Source organism: Loxodonta africana, chromosome 4, assembly GCF_030014295.1.
Source record: "Loxodonta africana isolate mLoxAfr1 chromosome 4, mLoxAfr1.hap2, whole genome shotgun sequence".
Taxonomy (NCBI): Eukaryota; Metazoa; Chordata; class Mammalia; order Proboscidea; family Elephantidae; genus Loxodonta; species Loxodonta africana.
In genome coordinates, this window is record NC_087345.1 from 79,554,658 (window position 1) to 79,575,747 (window position 21,090).

At 46.7% G+C, this 21,090-nt stretch overlaps 1 protein-coding gene across 1 annotated transcript; it reads left to right on the forward strand.

Moving 5' to 3' along the window:
- The first annotated feature begins 19 nt into the window (after positions 1 to 19).
- AVIL (advillin) lies at positions 20 to 20,775 on the forward strand. Its single transcript, XM_003405168.4, has 19 exons — positions 20 to 3,105; positions 5,053 to 5,127; positions 5,864 to 6,060; positions 7,718 to 7,826; positions 7,918 to 8,028; positions 8,316 to 8,518; positions 8,984 to 9,062; positions 9,187 to 9,285; positions 10,039 to 10,192; positions 10,288 to 10,388; positions 10,889 to 11,026; positions 11,117 to 11,275; positions 12,034 to 12,213; positions 13,707 to 13,852; positions 13,990 to 14,134; positions 15,809 to 15,997; positions 16,607 to 16,675; positions 18,068 to 18,193; positions 20,138 to 20,775. The coding sequence occupies exons 1-19, from the start codon at positions 3,040 to 3,042 to the stop codon at positions 20,249 to 20,251; spliced, it is 2,460 nt and encodes an 819-aa protein (XP_003405216.1). The 5' UTR covers positions 20 to 3,039; the 3' UTR covers positions 20,252 to 20,775.
- The last annotated feature ends 315 nt before the right edge of the window (positions 20,776 to 21,090 follow it).

Sequence of the window (21,090 nt, forward strand, 5' to 3'; positions counted from 1 at the left end):
ACTCAGCACTGGGCTTCTGCTCAAGGTTACAGGAGTCTGTCTATATTCTGTGCTTCACTGATGTCCCCAGACCAGGAGCCCGGCACGGCTCCCAGCACATAGTAGTCACTCAAACAGATTGATATATGGCTTGCGGTGGCCCCAAGGAGCAAAACTGGACAACCTAATAACATTCTCCTGGCCCTTCCCAGGCTTCACCTCTGAGAAATGCCCAAAAACTTCTCAGGGAGGCCTGGACATCCTGGGTGCTCAAAGGATGGCACTCCAGCCCCTGCCTCTCCTGTCATCAGCGTAATGCATCCATATCTACAATATGGCAAATTTCATATTTCCTCCCACCCCTTTTCCTGCATTATTGATGGGCTATGCACTTTTAAAAAATCAATTAGATCAGGGCGTGGAGCGGGAGTTAAAAAAGAAGCCTTTAAAAGTCTGCTCTTCATGTTTTGCTGTTTTGAATAGGAACAGATAAAGCTTTCCCTCTGGTTTGAATAAGTCAAGCCCAGGGCTAGGTTGGCCGTGATTGGCCGGGACTAGGAAAATGCGGTTAAGATGCAAACACAAGCAAATATAACCAGTGCCTGTGCAGCCATTAGTAAGCTAAAGCAGCAGAGCCTGGAGCCTCCTGCTTTGGGGTTTGGGGGTGGTGGTTCTTTAGTACTGCTGCTGCTTACTCACCAGAAAACTAAGAAGATCGAGTGGGAGAGAAGGCAAGGTAAGGTCTGCTTGGTTTATGGCTGCATGAGTAGAGCAATCCTACTGAACAAGGAAGAAACAAAAGGAGATTGAAATTTCCTTGGCTTTGTCTTTGAGGATGAGGCTTTTCAAGAGTTGAACCAGGAGTTTGTGACTAGTTTTGCAAACTTCTCAGAGGCCCCTTCTTAGGGACCACTGAGCAGAAAAGAGCACATTTGCAAAAGCTGAAAAAGATGGAGAAGGCTGTCCCCCTATCTCTCCTGGGAGAAAGATGGTATGGTGCAAGGCAGAAGTTCAAACCAGCTTCCTCTGCTTGGGGTTCCTCCATGGGAGTATCTGAGCGTATTAGGGGCTGCTGGCTTTCATGCTGGACTTTCAAAACTACACCCCACCCTAGGGGTGTCTGTAGTCCTCTCAAATGGTGTTCAATTAATAAACTAGAACTTGGGGAGGAAGGAGGGAGAGAGCCCACTTTTGGGGACTTTGATATGACAATTGGAATGACATCTTCTGGGTGTTAGAGTGTGGCGGGGAGTTACTTCATCGAGCATATCCTCTCCTGCATTTGGGGGAACCTGGTCAAGTAAGCTTCCCAGTTCCTAATTCCCTTGCTGGGAAATGGGTCTGCTTTTGGCCTCTGAGACTCACTAATTTTACCAGGTCAGTACTTCCCCATCTCCAAAAAATGAGTTCATTAGCCCTTGCCCCCTTCCCCTAGTTGGGTCATGCCATTTGCCTTCAGTGACCTAAATCTAGGGTCTGAAAAAAACCCGAACAAATATTTCCTGGCAATTCTGAGCAGCACAGGGTGGGGCAGGGCAAGTTATCAAATTAGAAGCTCAAACACTGGCTGCTCCACATCACTGCTTTGCTTTAGTCCTATTAGAGCAGTAGACAAAGGGAGCTTGTTTTTGTTTTTTGCCAAAGTACATATTAGATAATGGCGCATGCTATCCAAACCTGGCTTCACCCGCCAAGGCTCAAGGAAAGAATGGTCAGACATGCTTCTCTTCACAAGCACAATAGGCGTCCAAGTAGCAAACATCCATACAGTCCTTGCCAGGTGGTTTTTTATTCCATGTAAACCCTACAGCTCATCAATCCTGTCTTTTCTCCTTTGCCTCTTGGGAGAAACTAGCGTTCATCTGTTCTGCCTATTATCATCGGATTGCAAGCGTCCTGAGAGCAGGAGCCAGGCATTTTAATTTTACACAGCCCCTACTTGACCATGCGCACGTGTAGGTGCCTAACTCAAGACACAGAGACACACCTTTAATTACAGACGGTGCACAGCCCACACAACTGGCTCTTTAACCACTTCCTCCCTTCTCCCCAACCTCCTGCTCCGTCCAGAAGGAACTGGAGACCTCTGAGTTCTCTGAGGTGACTCTTGCAACAGAGCATCTGCTTCAGTGGGCAGGACACAGCCAGAGCTCCAACTCTCTGGGGGTCTGCATGTGGGAGGGAGTGAGGAGGGCAGCTGCCCACAGAGGAGACCAGGACACACCTGCCTTCCCCTGCCGGCACCTTGGACCCTCTGTCCCCCCACAACCTCGCCATTTTCCTTTCCCTTCTGCAAGGCACAGGGAATATATCAGTCTTACGACAGGAGCAGGAAGCGTTGTTTGAATTTTAAGACAGTTTTTTAAAAAGTCTGTAAAGTAAAAGCCCAAAGAGAAGGTCAAAAAGTCGATTGTGGAGAGTATCTGGCAAGCAGGGAGTCTCGGGAGGGGTAGAGGCAACGAGGATGAGGAAGGCTATCGAGTTTGGATGTGCCCCTGTGCCCGTCCACCCACCATGCACCACTGAAGTTAGAAAAGTTTAGGAAGGACTGCTGCATACCGAAGTGGCTGCAAGCACAGGTTTCAGGGTCAGATTTGAATTTCATTCTAGTGTGTGAGCTAGGGCAAGTTATTTAACCTCTCTGAACCTCTATGTAACCTCTCTGAACTTTACTACGGTATATGAAGAAAATAACTCACACTCACCTTAAGAGAATTAAATGAGATAGCATATGCAAAGTATATCAACAATGGGCTGCACATATTTACAACTGCTACGGAAATAATTGCAGCTATTACCAGAGCTCTTAGTGAGGGAAGTGGTAGGTGGGAAGCAGAACTTCTGGGTAGGATCCCTGTGCCTGTCAGGCTCACAAGTGAACTTGGACAAGTCATTTCCCCTGCCATTTGTGAGATGGTGCGGGACGTGCCACAAGGACACGGCATGGTCGCTAACCAGAGATGGGAAGTGACTTAAGAGAAAGCTGGATCAATGCAGGCCATCAGAGGCATCATCTCCTCTCTTGCTCTGTGACGTTTCAGTCCTGGGAAGACGAACACCATGTCTCTGAGCAGCGCCTTCAGGGCTGTGGGCGACAACCCTGGGATCATCACCTGGAGAATAGAGGTGAGCTGGGAGGGCAGATGGACGCCTCACCACTCGGTCTGGGGCAGAGTCTGGCACCCAGGTCTGCAGATGACCGCCCTGAGTACTCCTCAGTCTGGTTTGGCAACAGTGAGGGGCAGAGACGGCATCAAAGTGCATGTTTTCCCAGCCCTGGCCCCTCCTGGGTGCAGGAAGCAGGTGGAGGAAATGCTCCTAGCCCTGCAGAGCCATGCTCCAAGCAAAAATAAGCTCGCCCTTTATCCAGCCATCTGCTCAGTGAGTCTGCACTTGCAGTAAATGCCTGGAGAGATGGGTGGGGCCCACCCTGCAGGCTCCCAGCTGCTTCAGTCAGAGAAATGGAAAATGTCCTTCACAGGCACCTGGCTCCTGCAAAGTGTGCGTGGTGGGGGGACTACTCAGATGGGCACTGCTCATCTCTTTTCCCATCTGGGCCTGCCCCCTTGGGGTGACTCTCAGCTCCAGATATTTGTAGCTGGGGACCTCCCTGACCAGGGCAGCTCCACCTGCCAGATGTGGGATCCCCTCGAAGCCCGATCAGTTGCTGTTGCACAAAACCCAGAGGTGACCCCTCACCTCACTGTCCTCAATTAGGAGGGAGTCCCAGCTTCCTAGCCAGACACTCAGAGCTCACAGAGGCTCAGGTCAGTTCCGTTTTCTAAGGCTCCCAGTTTATGGAAGAGGTGACAGGTACTATAACAGTTACAAAAATTGTGGTATATTAAACATTTTTAGATTTAACATGCACTTTTTTTTTTATTGTGCTTTAAGTGAAAGTTTACAGCCCAAGTTAGTTTCTCGTACAAAAATTTATACACACATTGTTATGTGACCCTAGTTGCTCCCTCTATAATGTGACAGCACACTCCTCGTTTCCACCCCGGATTTCCCGTGTCCATTCAATCAGCTTCTGTCCCTTTCTGCCGTCTCACCTTGCCTCTGGGCAGGAGCTGCTCATTTAGTTTCATGTATCTTCTTGAACTAAGAAGTACACACTTCACAAATATCATTTTGTATCTGATAGTCCAGTCCAATCTTCGTCTGAAGAGTTGGCTTCAGGAATGGTTTTAGTTCTGGGTTAACAGTCTGGGGGCAATGTCTTCCAGGGTTCCTCAAGCCTCAGTCAGACCATTAAGTTTGGTCTTTTTACTAGAATTTGAGTTTTGCATCCCACTTCCCTCCTGCTCCATCAGGGACTCTGTTGTGTTCCCTGTCAGGGCAGTCATTGGTGGTAGCCGGCCACCATCTAGTACTTCTGGTCTCGGGCTGAAGGAGTCTCTGATTTATGTTAACATGCACATTTTGTATATAACACACACTAGTATGGCTGCAGGTTTCCTCACTTGGAAATGGTGAAGAAAATCTAAATCTGAGGCCGTGCGAGTGGCCCTCCTGGGACAAGTCATACATACAGGTGACAAATCAGGGCCCCAACCCAACTGACTCCAAATATGGGACCTCAGCACGGAGCATGTTACATGCCGGCACTCACTTCCCACAGCTCTGCACGATCTCGACTTTCTTTCACGTCTTGGCCACACAGGGGTGGTCAGTGATGAGAGCTGGGGAACAGTGTTGGAGTCACTGCAGCAGCTGCTTAGAGTCAGAGCTTTTTATTGGATAGTTTATATCCAACTCTTTTCCCTGCAAAGGGCTAGAGGTGGCTCACAGGGCTGCCCACAATACAGCAAGATAAGAGCAAGCAGGAAGCAGGGAGGAGGATGAGGTGAGGGGAAACCAGGACAGAGACCCTAATTCAGACCCAGGGTGATGTTGGCAGAGCTCAGCAGAAGCCAGAAGAGTGGCCACCTGAATCCTGTGACTGACCACCGCACCTTGTAAGGTCTCATCAAGCTCTCCCCATGGCTTGTGCCAAACGATGGTCGGGAGAGGAGTCTTGTGGGGGTGGGGAGGGAGGGGATACAGCCTAAACACACCTTGTCCTTCCAGAAAATGGAGCTGGCACTGATGCCTCTGAGTGCCCATGGCAACTTCTATGAGGGGGACTGCTACGTTGTCCTCTCAGTGAGTACCATCCTCCCACATCCCTGCCAGCCTCACCCCTGAGACCAGTCCTTGGGCTCCGGGGACATGGGTGCTAGTGAGGGAAGGTAATCAGGTCCTGTTATCTGTCTGTTTCCTTCATCGGTGTTGTGCTATCAAAGGCCATCCTTAGCCTGGGTTTTTGGTGCTGCCTCAGAGGGCAGGGGCAGGGCTTTAGCTGAAACTTAGCAAGCAGCCCATGAGCAGCACTTCTCCCTCCTGGGGCCCAGGCCCCAGACTAAAGTGGAGCAGAGGAAGGTCAGATCAATGCAAGGCCCATCTCTGGCCTCAAAATGCTCCTTCTAGTTGAGGAAACGATCTCCCAAATGACTGGCACAGACAGAGCCACACACAAGTATACAGATCAGCACGTGCTAGCTGAGGAAGTGAAGGGCCTGTGGCTCAGGGGAGCAAAGGGAGCAGTAAGTCTTACCATCCAACTCTGACAAGATCCCTGCTGATCCCCACTTATTTTGGGGACAAAGAGCTGTCTGTCTGCTGTCCCCAAATGTGGGGAGGAATTTGGGCCGCCAGAGCTCGAGCCATATAGCAGGCCTGCACAGGGCCCAGGACAGCTGCAGAGAGGGAGAGAGGTCCTGAGCCTGTCCAGGACAGGATACAAGGCACTGTAGGTATGCTGCCATCTTCCCCCGCCAGCGGCAAATGGGGAGGTGAGCTGCCTTCGCCTTCTGACCTCATCTCTTTGGCTACATCCCAGACGCGGAGAGTGGGAAGTCTCCTTTCCCAGGACATCCACTACTGGATCGGGAAGGACTCCTCTCAGGATGAGCAGAGCTGTGCAGCCATCTACACCACCCAGCTGGACGACTATTTGGGAGGCAGCCCCGTGCAGCACCGAGAGGTCCAGGGCCATGAATCTGACACCTTCCATGGCTACTTCAAGCAGGGCATCATGTGAGTAGTTGTGCACAGAGCAAGGCCATAAATAACAATTTACTAAAGAAGAAACCCAAAGGGCCAATAGCATATAAAGAAAGTAATTGGAAAAATACAAATCAAAACAAGGCTATCACTTCAGCCTATTATTGCTGTTGTTAGGTGCCATCGAGTCAGCTCCAATTCATAGCGACCCTGTGTACAACAGAACAAAACGCTGTCTGGTCCTGCACCATTCTCACAATCATTGCTGTGTTTGAGCCCATCATTGCAGCCATTGTGTCGATCCATCTCGCTGAGGGTCTTCTGCTTTTTCACTGACCCTCTACTTTACCAAGCATCATGTCCTTTTCCAGGGACTGGTCCCTCCTGATAACATGTCCAAAGTACACGAGACAAAGTCTCGCCATCCTTGCTTCTGCCTATTAGAGTAGTCCAAATTAGAGAACTCAGTGGTGCCAAGTGTTGGCGAGGCTATAGGGAAACAAGAGTTCTCGTGCCCTGCTGGTGGTAGTGGGGGCTAGCACAGCATTGGGGATAGCGGTCTGATGCCACTTAGGCAAATCCCACCTCTGGGCATATATCTCAAAGAAACGCTCACCCAGGTCAATAAAGGAACGTGAACCAGACTGTTCATAGCAGGGTCATCAGTAGAGGCAGGAAGCTGCAGGCAACGCAGGTGTCCATCACTGGGAGACTGGATAGGAGAATACTCCATGCACACCAGAGTGCTATGCAGCAGCTGGAAGCAATGGGTTAGCTATACACATAACACATGGATAGATCTCAAAAACACAGTGCTTAGTGGGCAAAGGAAGAAACAGACAGATGTATAACAGAAGATCAATTTGTTCTAAAAAAAGGTACATGCATACAAAACAACAGGACACATTTTATCAGAATGAAATTAAAAAAGAGAGACATTAAGCACGTTAGGATGGTTGCTTAGAGCAGGGAAGGGCTGTGAGTGAGGTACGTAGACAATAGGGAAGAGGTAAATACTTAAAACAAGAGAGGGCTCCTGTAAAGAGCAATTATGATAAGGTGCCATGAACTGAGTTTAGTCTACTCAAATCTTTGCACTTGAGATTAAAAAAAAAGGGGTGGAGACAAAGGAATTCCAAAGCACTAGAGAATTCTTTTCACAGTCTGCAATCACCTCTAACTGAGGACCTGCTGGGCCAAAGACAAAGCCCCTATGCTCCAGCATTGCTTTCTGTATTCCCTTAAAAGAGTGGGATGCTGGGTTGGGGTGAGTGCCAGAGACTAGAGAGCAGGGGCTGGTTACACAGATACCAGCCTTAGAGCTGTGGTGTCCTTAATGCCACTGCTGCCCCCTCAGGCGCGTCTCCCCCTCAGTCACTGATATTCCGGCAGTTCCTAGAACAAAACAAGTGCTTTCGTGCCACAAGGGCTTGTAACTGAGGCTGCCTCTGCCCAGGGCACTCTTCCTGCTCATCTTAAAATCTCAGCTCAAATGTCATTTCTTCAGAGACTTCCCTGAACACCCTGTCAAACAGTCACAAGTCTACTTATGTGACAGCAGTTACACCTCGCTTATTTATTGTCCACCTCCCACACAAGCAGAGGCTGCATCTGCATGATTCACAACCATCTCTCCAGTACCTAGTACACAGCAGGGGCTCAGTAAATAACTGAATGGATGTTCCTTCAGCTACAAGAAGGGGGGTGTGGCCACAGGGATGAAGCATGTGGAGACCAACACCTACGATGTGAAACGGCTGCTACATGTGAAGGGGAAGAGAAACATCAAGGCCACGGAGGTAAGTCCTGTCCACTGTCTGTCCTGGCCCAGGCCCTCCCCACCTGGCACTTAAGAATTCCCCCCAAACAATGCCTAGCTCTCATTTGCAGGTAGAAATGAGCTGGGACAGTTTTAACCGAGGTGATGTCTTCTTGATGGACCTTGGGAAGGTCATCATCCAATGGAATGGCCCAGAGAGCAACAGTGGGGAGCGCCTGAAGGTATGGCTATTTCTAGTCTTAGCACTGTCTCCCCTTCTCAGGCCAGATTGTGGGGCTTGCACTCTCTCAGGTGCCTTTTCCTTACTCCTTCCATGCTGGCTCTTCCCCAAGATTAACACTGGACCCTGGCTTGGAGACAGGTCAAGTCTGTGAGCCTGTGACTAATCACCCTGGGTTCTCAGCATCAGAATAACTCCTACGTCTGGGGTCCAGGTTGCTCCATCCGAAGCCATCAGACATAAACGGGGCCCAGATGAGCTGAGTGGTTCTTTGGGCTCTTTTGGCAGGCTATGCTTCTGGCAAAGGATATTCGGGACAGGGAGCGAGGGGGCCGTGCTGAAATAGGAGTGATCGAGGGAGACAAGGAGGAGGACAGCCCAGAGCTGCTGAAGGTCCTTCAGGACACCCTTGGCCGACGCTCCATTATCAAGCCTGCAATGCCTGATGAGATCATAGATCAGCAGCAGAAATCAAACATCCTGCTGTACCAGTGAGTAGATAAACCTGGGTGCTGGATGGAAGCTGGAATGGGAGGAAGGTGTCCCCTAGAAAACCAGGCACCTCTGCCTTGCTCTTCATATTGGGTGCAGCCACCTGGCTTTCTTCTCAGTCCTTTTCAAATGCAGCTCCCAAAAGGACCTTGGTGTTCCCCCACTCAAGGAGGCAGCTATTTTCTGTTCTTGTTAGCAACTCTTCCTGACCTCTTGGGGAGATCCTTCCTTTACTCTGGTCTACATGCTCAGGGATATGGAAAGAGCAATGTTTGAGGGAGAGAAAAGCACAAAAGTCTCCTCCAGAGTCCATCACATTCCTGTCTCCAATTCAAGCCACTCCTGTTCTAAGAAGTCAAACTCTACCCAGAAACTCCACACTAAAACAAGGCGAGGAAACAGGAAAAACATCAAATTGGCTACAAGATGCTTTGTAGCACAGGCTAACCTCTTCCCTTCTCTAGTGTCTCTGACTCAGCTGGGCAGCTGGCGGTCACAGAGGTTGCCACAAGGCCTCTGGTCCAAGACTTACTGAACCATGATGTAAGTAGAGCTTGGGTAGGCTGAGCTTGGGGTGGTCAGGGCTGGCTCCAGAGGCAAACCCTGGGGAAAAGCCTTCTTCATGGTCCTGAGCAGCAGTAACCACATTTATCCCTGACTGCTTCAGGACTGCTACATCCTGGACCAAAGTGGAACCAAGATCTATGTGTGGAAAGGAAAAGGAGCCACAAAGGCTGAGAAACAGATGGCCATGTCTAAAGCCCTGGTAGGAATTACAGATGTGCAATATAGTCCAAGTAATTCTGTCGGTCACACTTCATACCTGTTCAGAGAGCCATTCTGGGTGCTTGGACATATAGTATTGTGGTTACACATGGACTTCAGACAGAAAAACTGGGATTCAAGTCTGGATTTTGCCTTTTCCAGATGAGTGATCTCAGGAAGACTACTTAACACCTGAGTCTCAGTTTCCTCACCTCTAACATGGAGATCATAATATCCATCTCCTGAATTTGTTGTGAGGTTAAATTATATTTGTAAGGTACTCAGGACAGTACCTGGCACACAGTACCTGCTGAAAAAGAGGTAGTAGGTACTACTGAAGGGGCTTTCACGTGTCAAGGTTAATGGCCCTGTCCTCAAGGAGTTTATGATATAGTTCAGACCTATGCAGGTAAACCAAACAAGATGTGCTAACAACACAATGAGCAAATTAGCGTTATGCAAAGCCAGTGGAGTGAGTGCTAAGAGAACACGGCATAGAGGACCTTGCAAAAAGTTAATAATAACCATAATTATGACATGCTAATGAAGAATACCAAAACACTCCACTCAATTCTTTCCTTGAGGCAGATAGCTGGATCCCTAGGCAGCAGTGATTCAAAATTTGATTCTGAGTCCCAGAGGGGAACGAACCTACCAACTGGCTTCAAATGGGGGGATCCCCCAAAAGCAAAGAACCCAGTGCATGCTCCAACTGACGCACCTATCTGGGGCGGGGGGGTGGGGCGGTCTTCAGAGCTTCATCAAGATGAAGGGCTACCCCAGCAGCACCAACATAGAAACTGTAAACGATGGTGCCGAGTCGGCCATGTTCAAGCAGCTGTTCCAGAAGTGGTCAGTGAAGGACCGGACCGCAGGCCTGGGGAAAACGTTCAGCACTGGGAAAATCGGTGAGACTGCCCTCCAGATCATCCGCTCACTGCCAGAAATCTCTAGGTAGCAATGCTTCTCACTCACTTGGCTTTTCTCAACCCCTTTCCTGCAGCTAAAGTTGTCCAGGAGAAGTTTGATGTGACTGTACTGCACAGCAAGCCAGAGGTGGCTGCCCAGGAAAGAATGGTTGATGACGGCAATGGGAAAGCTGAGGTAAGCCAATGATTCAAATCTCAGGGCAGGCAGCCCCGGCACACTCGACGGTTCTTGCTATAGAGGAGGCAGCAGGTGGTTCTGTGTCTGCTTTGCTTTCCTTTTCACCTCTGGTGCCTGGTCATATTCTCCAGGGGTCTTACAAGTCTGCAGTCCTCCCACAATTCTTCAGGAAGGCGAAAGGCAGATAGCCAAATGTGCTATCGGTAACTCACCTGGCAGCTATATTCAAATCATCTCTCAGTTAGCAAAGACAGAGCCTCGATGGGGGTGCACCTGGCCAAGCTGCAGGGATGATCCAGTTCCTCCTGGGATTCAAATCATGCAAATGTGTTGCGCCCTCACCACTGCGAAAGAAGAGCCGGAGGGCAGGGTTCTTCAGGTGGATGTTAGTGCCTCACCACCTGGATTCTCTGTTGATATGGCCCAGTCCCTTCAGGTAGCTATCTCTCCTAACAGGACCCTCATTTTTGAGGAACTGTGTCTCCTTCTACACCCAGGTCTGGAGAATTGAAAACCTGGAGTTGGTCCCCGTGGAGCATCAGTGGTATGGCTTCTTTTATGGGGGAGACTGCTATCTGATTCTCTACACATACAAGGTGAATGGGAAGCCACATTATATCCTGTACATCTGGCAGGTAGGCCTGAGGTGTTAGACCCTGATACTCCTCCAGCCGCTGAGCTGGGGTGGAGGTAGAGAGGCTGATCACTCTCCTCTCACTCTGCAGGGCCGCCATGCCTCCCAGGATGAGCTGGCAGCCTCCGCATACCAGGCAGTGGAGGTGGATCAGCAGTTTGATGGGGCCCCCGTGCAGGTTCGGGTCACCATGGGAAAGGAGCCACGCCACTTCATGGCCATCTTCAAAGGGAAGCTGGTTATCTTTGAGGTGAGGACCTCCAGATAAAATTACCTTTAGCAGGAATGTTCAGAAATAATGGGCCAGCAGGGGGCTACAGTAGAGGAGAGGAGCGGTGAGAAGGAGGGGTTGTGTAGACACACACTTAAGCGAATCCCAACTGCCTAGAGCTTCAAGTCTAAACCACTGCCTAATGTTCTGGGTCTTTCATAATCTGACTATATGACCTGTGCAGGTGTATTTCTCTCAACTCCCTAACACTCCAGACAGGTAAGTCTCCTCATTAGACCTACATGTGCCTTACCCACCTCCTCTCCTCCCCACCAGAATGTGCCCTCTGTTCTCCAATTCTACCCAACTCAAGCCTCACTTCTCCCATGAACTCCTGGCTAAAACACTACAAAGCAGTTGATGAAGTCATGTCCTTAACATCACACAACCCTGAGGTCAAATCTTAGCCCTGTCATTTATAAGCTAGGTTTCTGTGCCTTTTTCCTCATCTATTCTGTGGGATAATAATACCTACTTCACAGGGTTATTATGAGGAGCAATGACTTGATGTCAGTAAATTACCAATCACAGAACCTGGCATATAATAAAGTTCTCAGAATGAAAAATAAAATTACTGGTACCATAACTCAGCTCACCCTGGTCTCTCCATTAGCCTAGAAGCTCCTTGAGGGCAGAGAAGGCATCAAATAACATCACAGTCTCCACAAAAGGCAAGCCAGCATTCTTCTCACATGGTGTTCCTAAGATCCAGACACTGCTTTTCTTTTTTTCTCTAGGGTGGGACTTCCCGGAAGGGAAATAACGAGCCTGACCCTCCGATAAGGCTCTTCCAGATTCAAGGAAATGACAAATCTAACACCAAAGCAGTGGAGGTTCCAGCCTTCGCCTCCTCCCTAAACTCCAATGATGTGTTTCTGCTGCGCACCCAGGCACAGCACTACCTGTGGTACGGCAAGGTAGGAAGGCTGGGCCCAGTGGTTCGATCAGCCCCTGAAAGCCCAGCCCTGAGCCCAGCTCAAGTCAACAAGGTCAAAGGGACTAAAGAGTAGGCTGGAGCAGTTCTCACAAGAGGAGGCTTTTCCCTAAAGATTCTTCAAGGGGATCACCAATATTCCCCACAATTAAGCTTCTGTTATTCTACTCTGTCCTATAGGGTCGCTATGAGTCGGAATCGACTCAAGGGCACTGGGTTTTTTAAGCTTCTGCTGAGAAACTCACTAACAGCAAGAGGTACCCCACAAACTTCTACGGGGATGAAGGCGAAATAAGACAATCTTTCCACACCGGTTTGGTGGATTGTAGCAGGACACTAAAACACAACAAAAACACTGTGCTTTTGTCAATTCAGATTTGTATCTGCATATGTACTAAAAAAACACTCAAATTGTTTTACAAAAGAGACTTGAACCTAAAAAGATACTCAACAATATTAGTCATTAGGGAAACGCAAATTAAAGCCACATGAGATGCCACTGCACACCTACTAGAATGGCTAAAAAAAAACAATATCAAGTGCCAACAAGGACTGGAGACAGGCACTCTCACATGTTGCTGGTGGGAATGCAAAACGATACATTGTCTTTGGAAAACAGTTGGACAGTTTCTTAAAAAGTTAAACATACACATATGATTTAGCAGTCCCACTCCTGGGTATTTACCCAAATGAAGCAGAAAATTGTTTTCACACAAAAACCTGTATACGAATGTTTATAGCAGCTTTATTCATAATTGTCAAAAAATTGGAAACAACTCAATCAGAGAAAGGGTAAACGGAGGTACATCTACACAATGGAATACTACTCAGTGATAAGAAAGGAAGAGTCACTGATGCACACAAGGTAGATGAATTTCAAATGCAATGCTAAGTGAAAGAAGCTAGACTCAAAGGCTACGTACCGTACCGTATGATTCCATTTATGTCGCATTCTGGAAAAGGCAAAACTATAGTGATAGAGAATGGATCGGTGGATACAGGTTAAGAGGAGGGGGAAGGAGGAAGGTTTGACTTCAAAGGTTTAGCACAAGGGGGCCTAGGGTGGGCAGTGAGGAAAATGTTCTAGATCTTGATGGTGGTATTGATAACACGATTCTATGCATTTTAAAAAACTCATAGAACTGTACACTAAAAGAGTGAATTTTACTATTTGTAATTTAGAAAAATAAACTTTTTTTTTTTTCCTCTAAAAAGAAGAGAATCAAAAGTAGGCATTAGAATTCCACTGAAAAAAGGTGCTTTGTCAACTGAGGGTTTTAGAGTCTGGTGCGGCTCCTTGCCACACTTTTTCTTCCCTCTTCAGAGCACTGAAGAACAAACCTGTCTCACTGTCTGAGGTACTGTGGTTTGGTAGCTGGACCCCAGCCACAGAGCTATGCGTTTTAGAAGCTTCTAGTTCCACATCAATGTGCCCATGTGAGACTAACCATCTGTGCTCTCCACACCCACTCGCAGGGGTCTAGCGGGGATGAGCGGGCAATGGCTAAGGAGCTGGCTGGGCTTCTCTGCGATGGCACCGAGGACACTGTGGCTGAGGGCCAGGAGCCAGCAGAGTTCTGGGACATACTGGGAGGGAAAGCTCCCTATGCCAATGACAAAAGGTATGGGAACACAGCATCCCCTGCCTCTTGGCTCCCCCTGCCTCCCAGGCTAGAGAACAGCACGAATTCTAAGGCCCCTTTCAGTTTTAAAAACAATTTCTAAGAAGCTCAGTTCCTCTAAATGAGCTGTATTGCAGACTACAGAAGGAAATCCTAGATGTCCAGCCCCGTCTCTTTGAATGTTCCAATAAGACTGGCCGGTTCATTGTCACTGAGATCACAGACTTCACCCAGGACGACCTGAACCCTGGTGATGTGATGCTCCTGGATACCTGGGATCAGGTAAGACACATCCAGAGAACTCGGAACAAATGATATAATTTAGGTTATTTTTGTATAATATCTCACCCTAGAATAAACACCAGGGTAGCACTGGACCATTCACAGTCACATCTGTCTATAGTGACCAAAGGAAGAGCCTACCTTTTTCCAGGGTTGGAAAGAATAGAATGTTGTTTAAAACTCTCAGCTTGCTTTGGGAAAAGCAGACCATCCTATATTATCATGCACTCTGTTCTCTTAGGATCAATAGCAGCAGATTCCAAGTCTAAAGACACAGACCTTTTATGGAACAATGGGGTGTGAAAGGTATATTTTCAAGGCAACCTCTTCTCTACACCCCATTTTCTTCAGTTTGGCTCAGCAAACTCTGCGCTTCCTCTGAGCTAGGCCTGGGCTAGGTGTGGTGTCACCAAGGTGAAGGGCCTGCCCTGAGGGTTAACAGGCTAATGGGGGAAACCAGACATAGAAACATCATTTTACTATGATGGAAGTAAGCACAAGGTACCATAGGATGGGAACACAAATTAGGGGCACTCGACATAGTTTAGAAGACCTGGTGGTACAGTGGTTAAGAGCTACGGCTGCTAACCAAAAATGCTGGCAGTTCAAATCCACCAGCTGCTCCTTGGAAACTCTATAGGGTGGTTCTACTTCTGTCCTATAGGGTCGCTATGAGTTGGAACTGACTTGACAGCAACGGGTTTGGTTTGATTTTTGGTTAACATAGCTTAGAGACTGAGGGAAGACTTCCCAGAGGGGACAGTTCCTAAGCTGAACCTCAAAGGATGAGTAGGCATTCACAAGGCAATGAAGAGTGGAGAAGACATTCCAGGTAGAGGGAACAGCACAACTGAAAAAGCAAGGCATGAAAGATTATAGTATAAAGGACACAATAAGAAATATTATCAGAACATCAAATAGACTTAAGGAGCATCCTAGAGATGAAGCTGACGAAGTAGGTATGAGCCTTACCAACCCTGTCAGGAAGTTTGAAATTTATCCTGAAAATTCACTAAAATTAAAGCAGGGGAGCAACAGGATCAGCGTGTGCTTTAGGTAGATCATTCTAGTAATTGTAGAAGGAGGGGTGGAGGGGAGGGAAAAAAAAGACCACATAGTGGGAGGCCGGGCAGTAGACTATTATAATAGTTCAGCAAGACCTGCTGAGGGCCTGCATCAGGGCAATGGAGTGGGGACAGAGGGACCATGACAGAGTTGACAAATGCATAGGAGGGAAGGTCGGCTGGCCTCCGTGACTGACTGGATGTAGGGGGCATCTAGGATGACTCCCAGGTTTCTGCCTTAGTTGATTAGATGGATGCCACTCACCAAGAGAGGAGGCTCAGACATGAGTTTAGAAAGGAAGAGTGTTATATTTGAGATGCTTAGAGATAGCCAAAAGGAGGTATTTTGCACCCGGATTCAGTAAGCTAAAGTTCAGAAGGGAATTCAGGACTAGAGATATAGATTTGGGAGATACACATGGGTGGCAATTAAAATCACAAATATCAAGCTGATTCTGGGAAAATCTTTCTCTCTGCTGAGCCAATTGGGCTGGGAAAGTTTTCTAAGGCTGTTAATTGCTGAAGGGGAAAGACAGGGCAGTGTGTATGAACTAGTACTTAAATTTTTGGTACAAACACATTAAAAAATATTAACTCCCTACCATAACAGGTGTTCTTGTGGATTGGGGCTGAGGCGAATGCCACAGAGAAGGAGAGAGCCCTCACTATGGCCCAGGAATACCTGCATACCCACCCCAGTGGCCGAGATACCGACACACCAATCCTGATCATTAAACAGGGGTTTGAGCCTCCAACCTTCACAGGCTGGTTCCTGGCCTGGGACCCTCACATTTGGAGTGTAAGAACAAAAAGAATGGAGAAGACATTCTTACCACCAGGGAACTCAGAACTAAGAGCTCAGTGGGAAGGCAGGGCCCTGACTCAAGGGCTGAGTAAAACCAGTACCCCGTTTCCTCCACGCTCACTCCACCCTCCATTTTACTTTCTTCTCATTCACACCCACCATGGTAGTAAGTCCAGTTGGGGAATTCATAGCTCGTCTCAAGAATAAGCAGTGTGTATGAGTAACAGTTTATAAAGTGCGTGCAAACACATTATCTTTTGATCTTTACGACCATTGGTAAGATAGCCAGGGCAAGTATTATGCTTCCCATTTTATGGACAAGAAAGCTAAGCAGGTAAGTTTTTGTCTAAAGGCAGTTAGCTCATAGACACAGGATTTTTGACTCTTAGTCAACTGCTTTCTCAAGTCTTGCTTGGAGAAGTGAGCGGACCCATTAAAGAATGCAGTGCATGTTTCAGCACCTTCCAATCCTCCATGGCCCCAGAAGTGGGGAGTTGTCATCTTTGCTTATTTCTGACTTGTCTTCTGATTCCCTGGCTTTTTTTTTTTTTTTTTTTCTGCTTCTCCTGAGGACACCTTATTCTGTTTTCTATCTCTTCTCAGGCAGGAAAATCATATGAACAGTTAAAAGAAGAGCTGGGAGACGCTGCTGCTATCATAAGAATCACTGCTGTGAGTTTGTGTTATGGATTTAATTATGTTCCCCCCAAAATATGTGTTGTAAATCCTAACCTTTATGCCCGTAGTTATAATCCCATTTGGGAATGGGTTGCCTTTGTCATGTTAATGAGGCAGGATTAGTGTAGGGTGTATCTTGAGTCAATCTTTTTTGAGATATAAAAGAGATTAAACAAGCAAACAGAGTAGAGATAAGGGAAAAGAGATGCCAAGCCATGAGAAGATTGCCCAGAAGCAGAAGCTAAAAGACACAAGGACATTCCTCCAGAGCCAACAGAGAGAAAGCTTTCCCCTAGAGTCAGCACCCTGAATTCGGACCTCTAGCCTCCTAACCTGTGAGAAAATAAATTTCTGTCTGCTAAAGCCACGCATTTGTGGTATTTTTGTTAAAGCAGCTCTAGATAACTAAGACAGTTGGGTTTGCTCTTAGAGAAGCAAGTCACACAGGCAACCAGAGCCAATGACAGACAGCAATGTCACAGATGCTACATGGGCAAAACCCTGTTGTGTCTCTCTTAGTATTACTCTAGCTGTCTATTTTGATATAAAGATTTTTTTTTAATCAACAGAAAAGCAGGTCTCAGAGCCAAGTTCCTTATTTTACTACCTTCCAGGATTTAAAACAGACTTGCTGTTCAAAAAAAAAAAAAAAACCAAAAACTAATTTTATTATTCAACTTTCTCTGCCATTCAGGAAAGATTAAATTTACTGGCAATATTTTTCAGAAATAATAAGCTTCTAACCCAAGTGACAGTTGTATCAGTGTCTGACAGTGAAGTCCACGGAAATGTAGGTCATCTCCCTCTATTTTAATGGCTAAGGGAAGCAGAGACTCTGCCAGGAACCTTACAGCTCTTTAACATCAGGGTGCGTGCATGGCACCAGGTGTTTAAACCATCTGGCAAACTTATCCTTTGTGCTCTACATACTCAGATTCCAACGCTAATGGTGATTAGCGTCTTTAAAATGTATTTTTAAAAGTATGACTGGAGTTAAAGGCTGGGAATGTAGGGCCTAAGTAAAGGTGCCAAGGAATGGTACGTGATCCCAATATTTCAATGAGATTTGAACACAGCACTTATGCCAAACTGGCTATATATCTATACTATCCAAGGAGCTGTTAAAAAAAAAAAAAAAAATCCCTGGACCTACCTTAGACTTAGTAAATCAGCATTCCTGAGAAGGGCCTCCAAAATCTGAATTTTTTTAGATTCTCAGATGATTCTAACAGGCAACCAAGTTTGCAGTCCATTGTTCTGAAAGTTGATCACAAAGGGTGAGGTAGTATAAGCCAAATGTTATGTGTCATACACAGAGAACCGTGATTCCATAAACACTGAACAGTCTTTTTTGCTGTGTCTACATTCTTGTCTCATCTTACCTAGGACATGAGGAACGTGACCCTCCCCCTGAATTCTGATGACAGCGAGCCCAAATATTACCCTGTAGAAGTTCTGTTGAGAAGTAAGAACCTGGAGCTGCCTGAGGATGTGAACCCTGCCAAAAAGGAGGTGAGTGATTGAAGGCACTGTGTCTGATGCCAAGTGGAGCTCTCGGTGAGTGAAGCACCCATCTCAGTAAACGGCCTACCACAGCTCTGGCACATTGGAGGTCCTCAGCAAACATTTGAGCTACCCAGTAGCTCAAGCCAAAAATCCAGGGCTCATTCTTTTTTTTTTTTTCCCCCCAAGGGCTTATTCTTGATTCTCACCTCCCACATCTATCTATTAGTCTGTATTCACTCCTCCCCACCTGTCCGCTGCCAGCCTAGTCCAAGTCATATGGAAGACTGCAATAGTCCCCCAACTGGGTTCTACCCTGTCCCTAGAATCCATTCCCCACATAACGGCCAAAGAGATCCTTTAGAAGAGATGACACCCTTCGGCTTAAAACACCTCTATGTCTTCCACTTAGAATAAAATCCAGTCCTTTTGCCATACAGTCTGGCCCCCCTCCTCACCCCTCTGATTTTTCATCTCATTGATCACTACCTTCTTTACTTACTACTCTTCAGCCAGTGGTTGCTTTTCTGTGCCTCGAACACGCTCATTCCAGCCTCTGAGCCTTTACACTTACCTTTGCTGCTGCCTGAAAAACATTCTTCCCCGTCATCACAGAGCCAGCTCCTCCTTGTCATTTAGGTTCAGCTCCAATGTCACCTCCCCAGGGAGACCTTCCTTGACCACATGTCTAACACTGCCCCCTCCAGTCCCCTTATACTGGTTCATTGTCTGTCTTCCCCACTAGTAAAATGCTTAAGAGCAAAGATCTTTTCTGTCTTGTTCACCAGGACATTCTCAGCTTTTTAGCGCCTAAAATGGTGCTTGGCAAATAGTGGAAGTAGGCTTTAAGTTTTCACTGAACGAATAGATTCATGATACTGATTTTCCCCTTGAGTGACTTGATTTGGGAAGGGTCTCTGGATTTTCCACAATGTCTTATCTAACCAACTGTTAAGTATCTGGACTACAACTTTCTTGAAAGAAGCCATATCTTAATCGTTACTTGAATACAAAATATATCAATAAATAAATGTTAGGAGAGTTTTATTCTCCCAACAAGACCCACCTGATCTTACATTTGAAAATTTCTGGCCAAAAATGGTAGTTAAGGGCATAAAGCCATTCCAACAAAATCTAATGTCTATAATCCATATACAATATATAGCCATCTATTGTCCTTCTGGGTTGTTTTTGTTATCCTTCTGGCAAGAAACTGGTGCCAGCTGGGACTGTGAGAACACTAAATCCAGTCAGTTTCTTCCACAGGCCAAAATGGGACTCCACTCACAACTACCATAGCCTCCACCAGACTCAGTCCAGCACAACTAGATGGTGACCAGCTCAGACAGGGATCACAATAAAGGGTCCTGGACAGAGCTGGAGAAAAATGTAGAACAAAATTCTAACTCACAAAAAAAAAAAAAAAAGACTAGACTTACTGACCTGACAGAGATTGGAGAAACCCCAAGAGTATGGCTCCCGGACACCCTTTTAGCTCAGTAATGAAGTCACTCCTGAGGTTCACCCTTCAGCCGAAGATTACAAAGGCCCATAAAGCAAAACGAGACTAAAGGGGCACACAAGCCCAAGGGCAAGGGCGACGAGGCAGGAGACAGGAAAGCTGGTAATATGGAACCGAAGGTCAAGAAGGGAGAGTGTTGATGTCATGAGGTTGGTAACCACTGTCACAAAACCATATGTGTACTAATTGTTTAATGAGAAGCTAGTTTATTCTGTAAACCTTCATCTAAATCTAAACTACAATATAAAAAACAAAAAAAAGGAACTCCACAACATGAAGACTTCTCCAATGAATAAGTCTAGTACAGAGTTTCTGAAAAATGCATTCTGCTCTAGGATCACTCTAGGACTCCTTCCACCACCCCCCAACTCCACTGGCACTAATATGTGCCATGTCTTCCCTCTAACCAGAAACTTTGTTTTCTCTCTTAGAATTACCTCTCTGAACAGGATTTTGTTTCTGTGTTTGGCATCACAAGAGGGCAATTTGCTGCTCTACCTGGCTGGAAACAGCTCCAACTGAAGAAAGAAAAGGGGCTTTTCTAAGGCAGGAAAAAACACGTGCCCACTGCAAGACCACAGTAGAAGGCAGATAGTGCCAATATCCCGGAAAAACTTATCTACCAATTTTTGCCTAACATTCAGCTACTTAATATAGATACAACAGGGTCTGCAAATCATAGCATATGCTCCATTTTTTCTCATCCTTGCATTCCTTAGTTGTTTCATACCTAAAATGTTAACCACCCAATTTTGGGGTTTTGTGGCCTTCTGTCTAAAAGCCTCAGTACTAACAATGCATGAATCTCTAACAGTCAAAAGTAAGATAACAAAAATATTAAGCATAAAACATTTAATATTGGTGCCAGGATCTAAGTTTGTTTTAATTTTAAGACAGGCATTTCCAAAACCTATTTAGCCAACAAGTCATTGAAGTTATTTGCAAATACACCCCAAAGTCAAAATCCCAATGCCCAGATCTGTATGTGCCAGAGCATCTTTAACTTTTCAAATAAAGATACCTGTACAAGCAAATGGATTTCTTTTCAGTCTCTGGGTTTGCCTGTTCTAGTAATTATGTCGGAAGAAATGTTTCAGTACTGGTGAAGTGCCACTTTTGAGCAAGCTCGCTGGATAACTAACCTATTGCTGTCGAGTTAATTCCAACTCATGGCGACCCTATAGGACAGAGTAGAACTGCCCCATAGTGTTTCCAAGGAGTTGCTGTGGATTCGAACTGCTGACCTTTTGGTGGCAGCCAAGCTCTTAACCACTGCATCACCAGGGCTCTAATGGATAACTGGGCCACTGTAATTCCTTTTCTGGCACAAGAATGTCAAAACCTGCCTTACAGCTATCCAGGAAACCTCAGTACCACCCACCCA

What these genes read in the sequence shown, in the direction of transcription:
- AVIL (XM_003405168.4), top strand. Translation starts at nt 3,040, where the DNA reads ATGTCTCTGAGCAGCGCCTTCAGGGCTGTGGGCGACAACCCTGGGATC. An exon ending in ACGGCAATGGGAAAGCTGAG is followed by an intron (nt 10,389 to 10,888) that starts GTAAGCCAATGA and finishes TTCTACACCCAG; the next exon opens with GTCTGGAGAATTGAAAACCT. An exon ending in TCCTGGATACCTGGGATCAG is followed by an intron (nt 14,135 to 15,808) that starts GTAAGACACATC and finishes CTACCATAACAG; the next exon opens with GTGTTCTTGTGGATTGGGGC.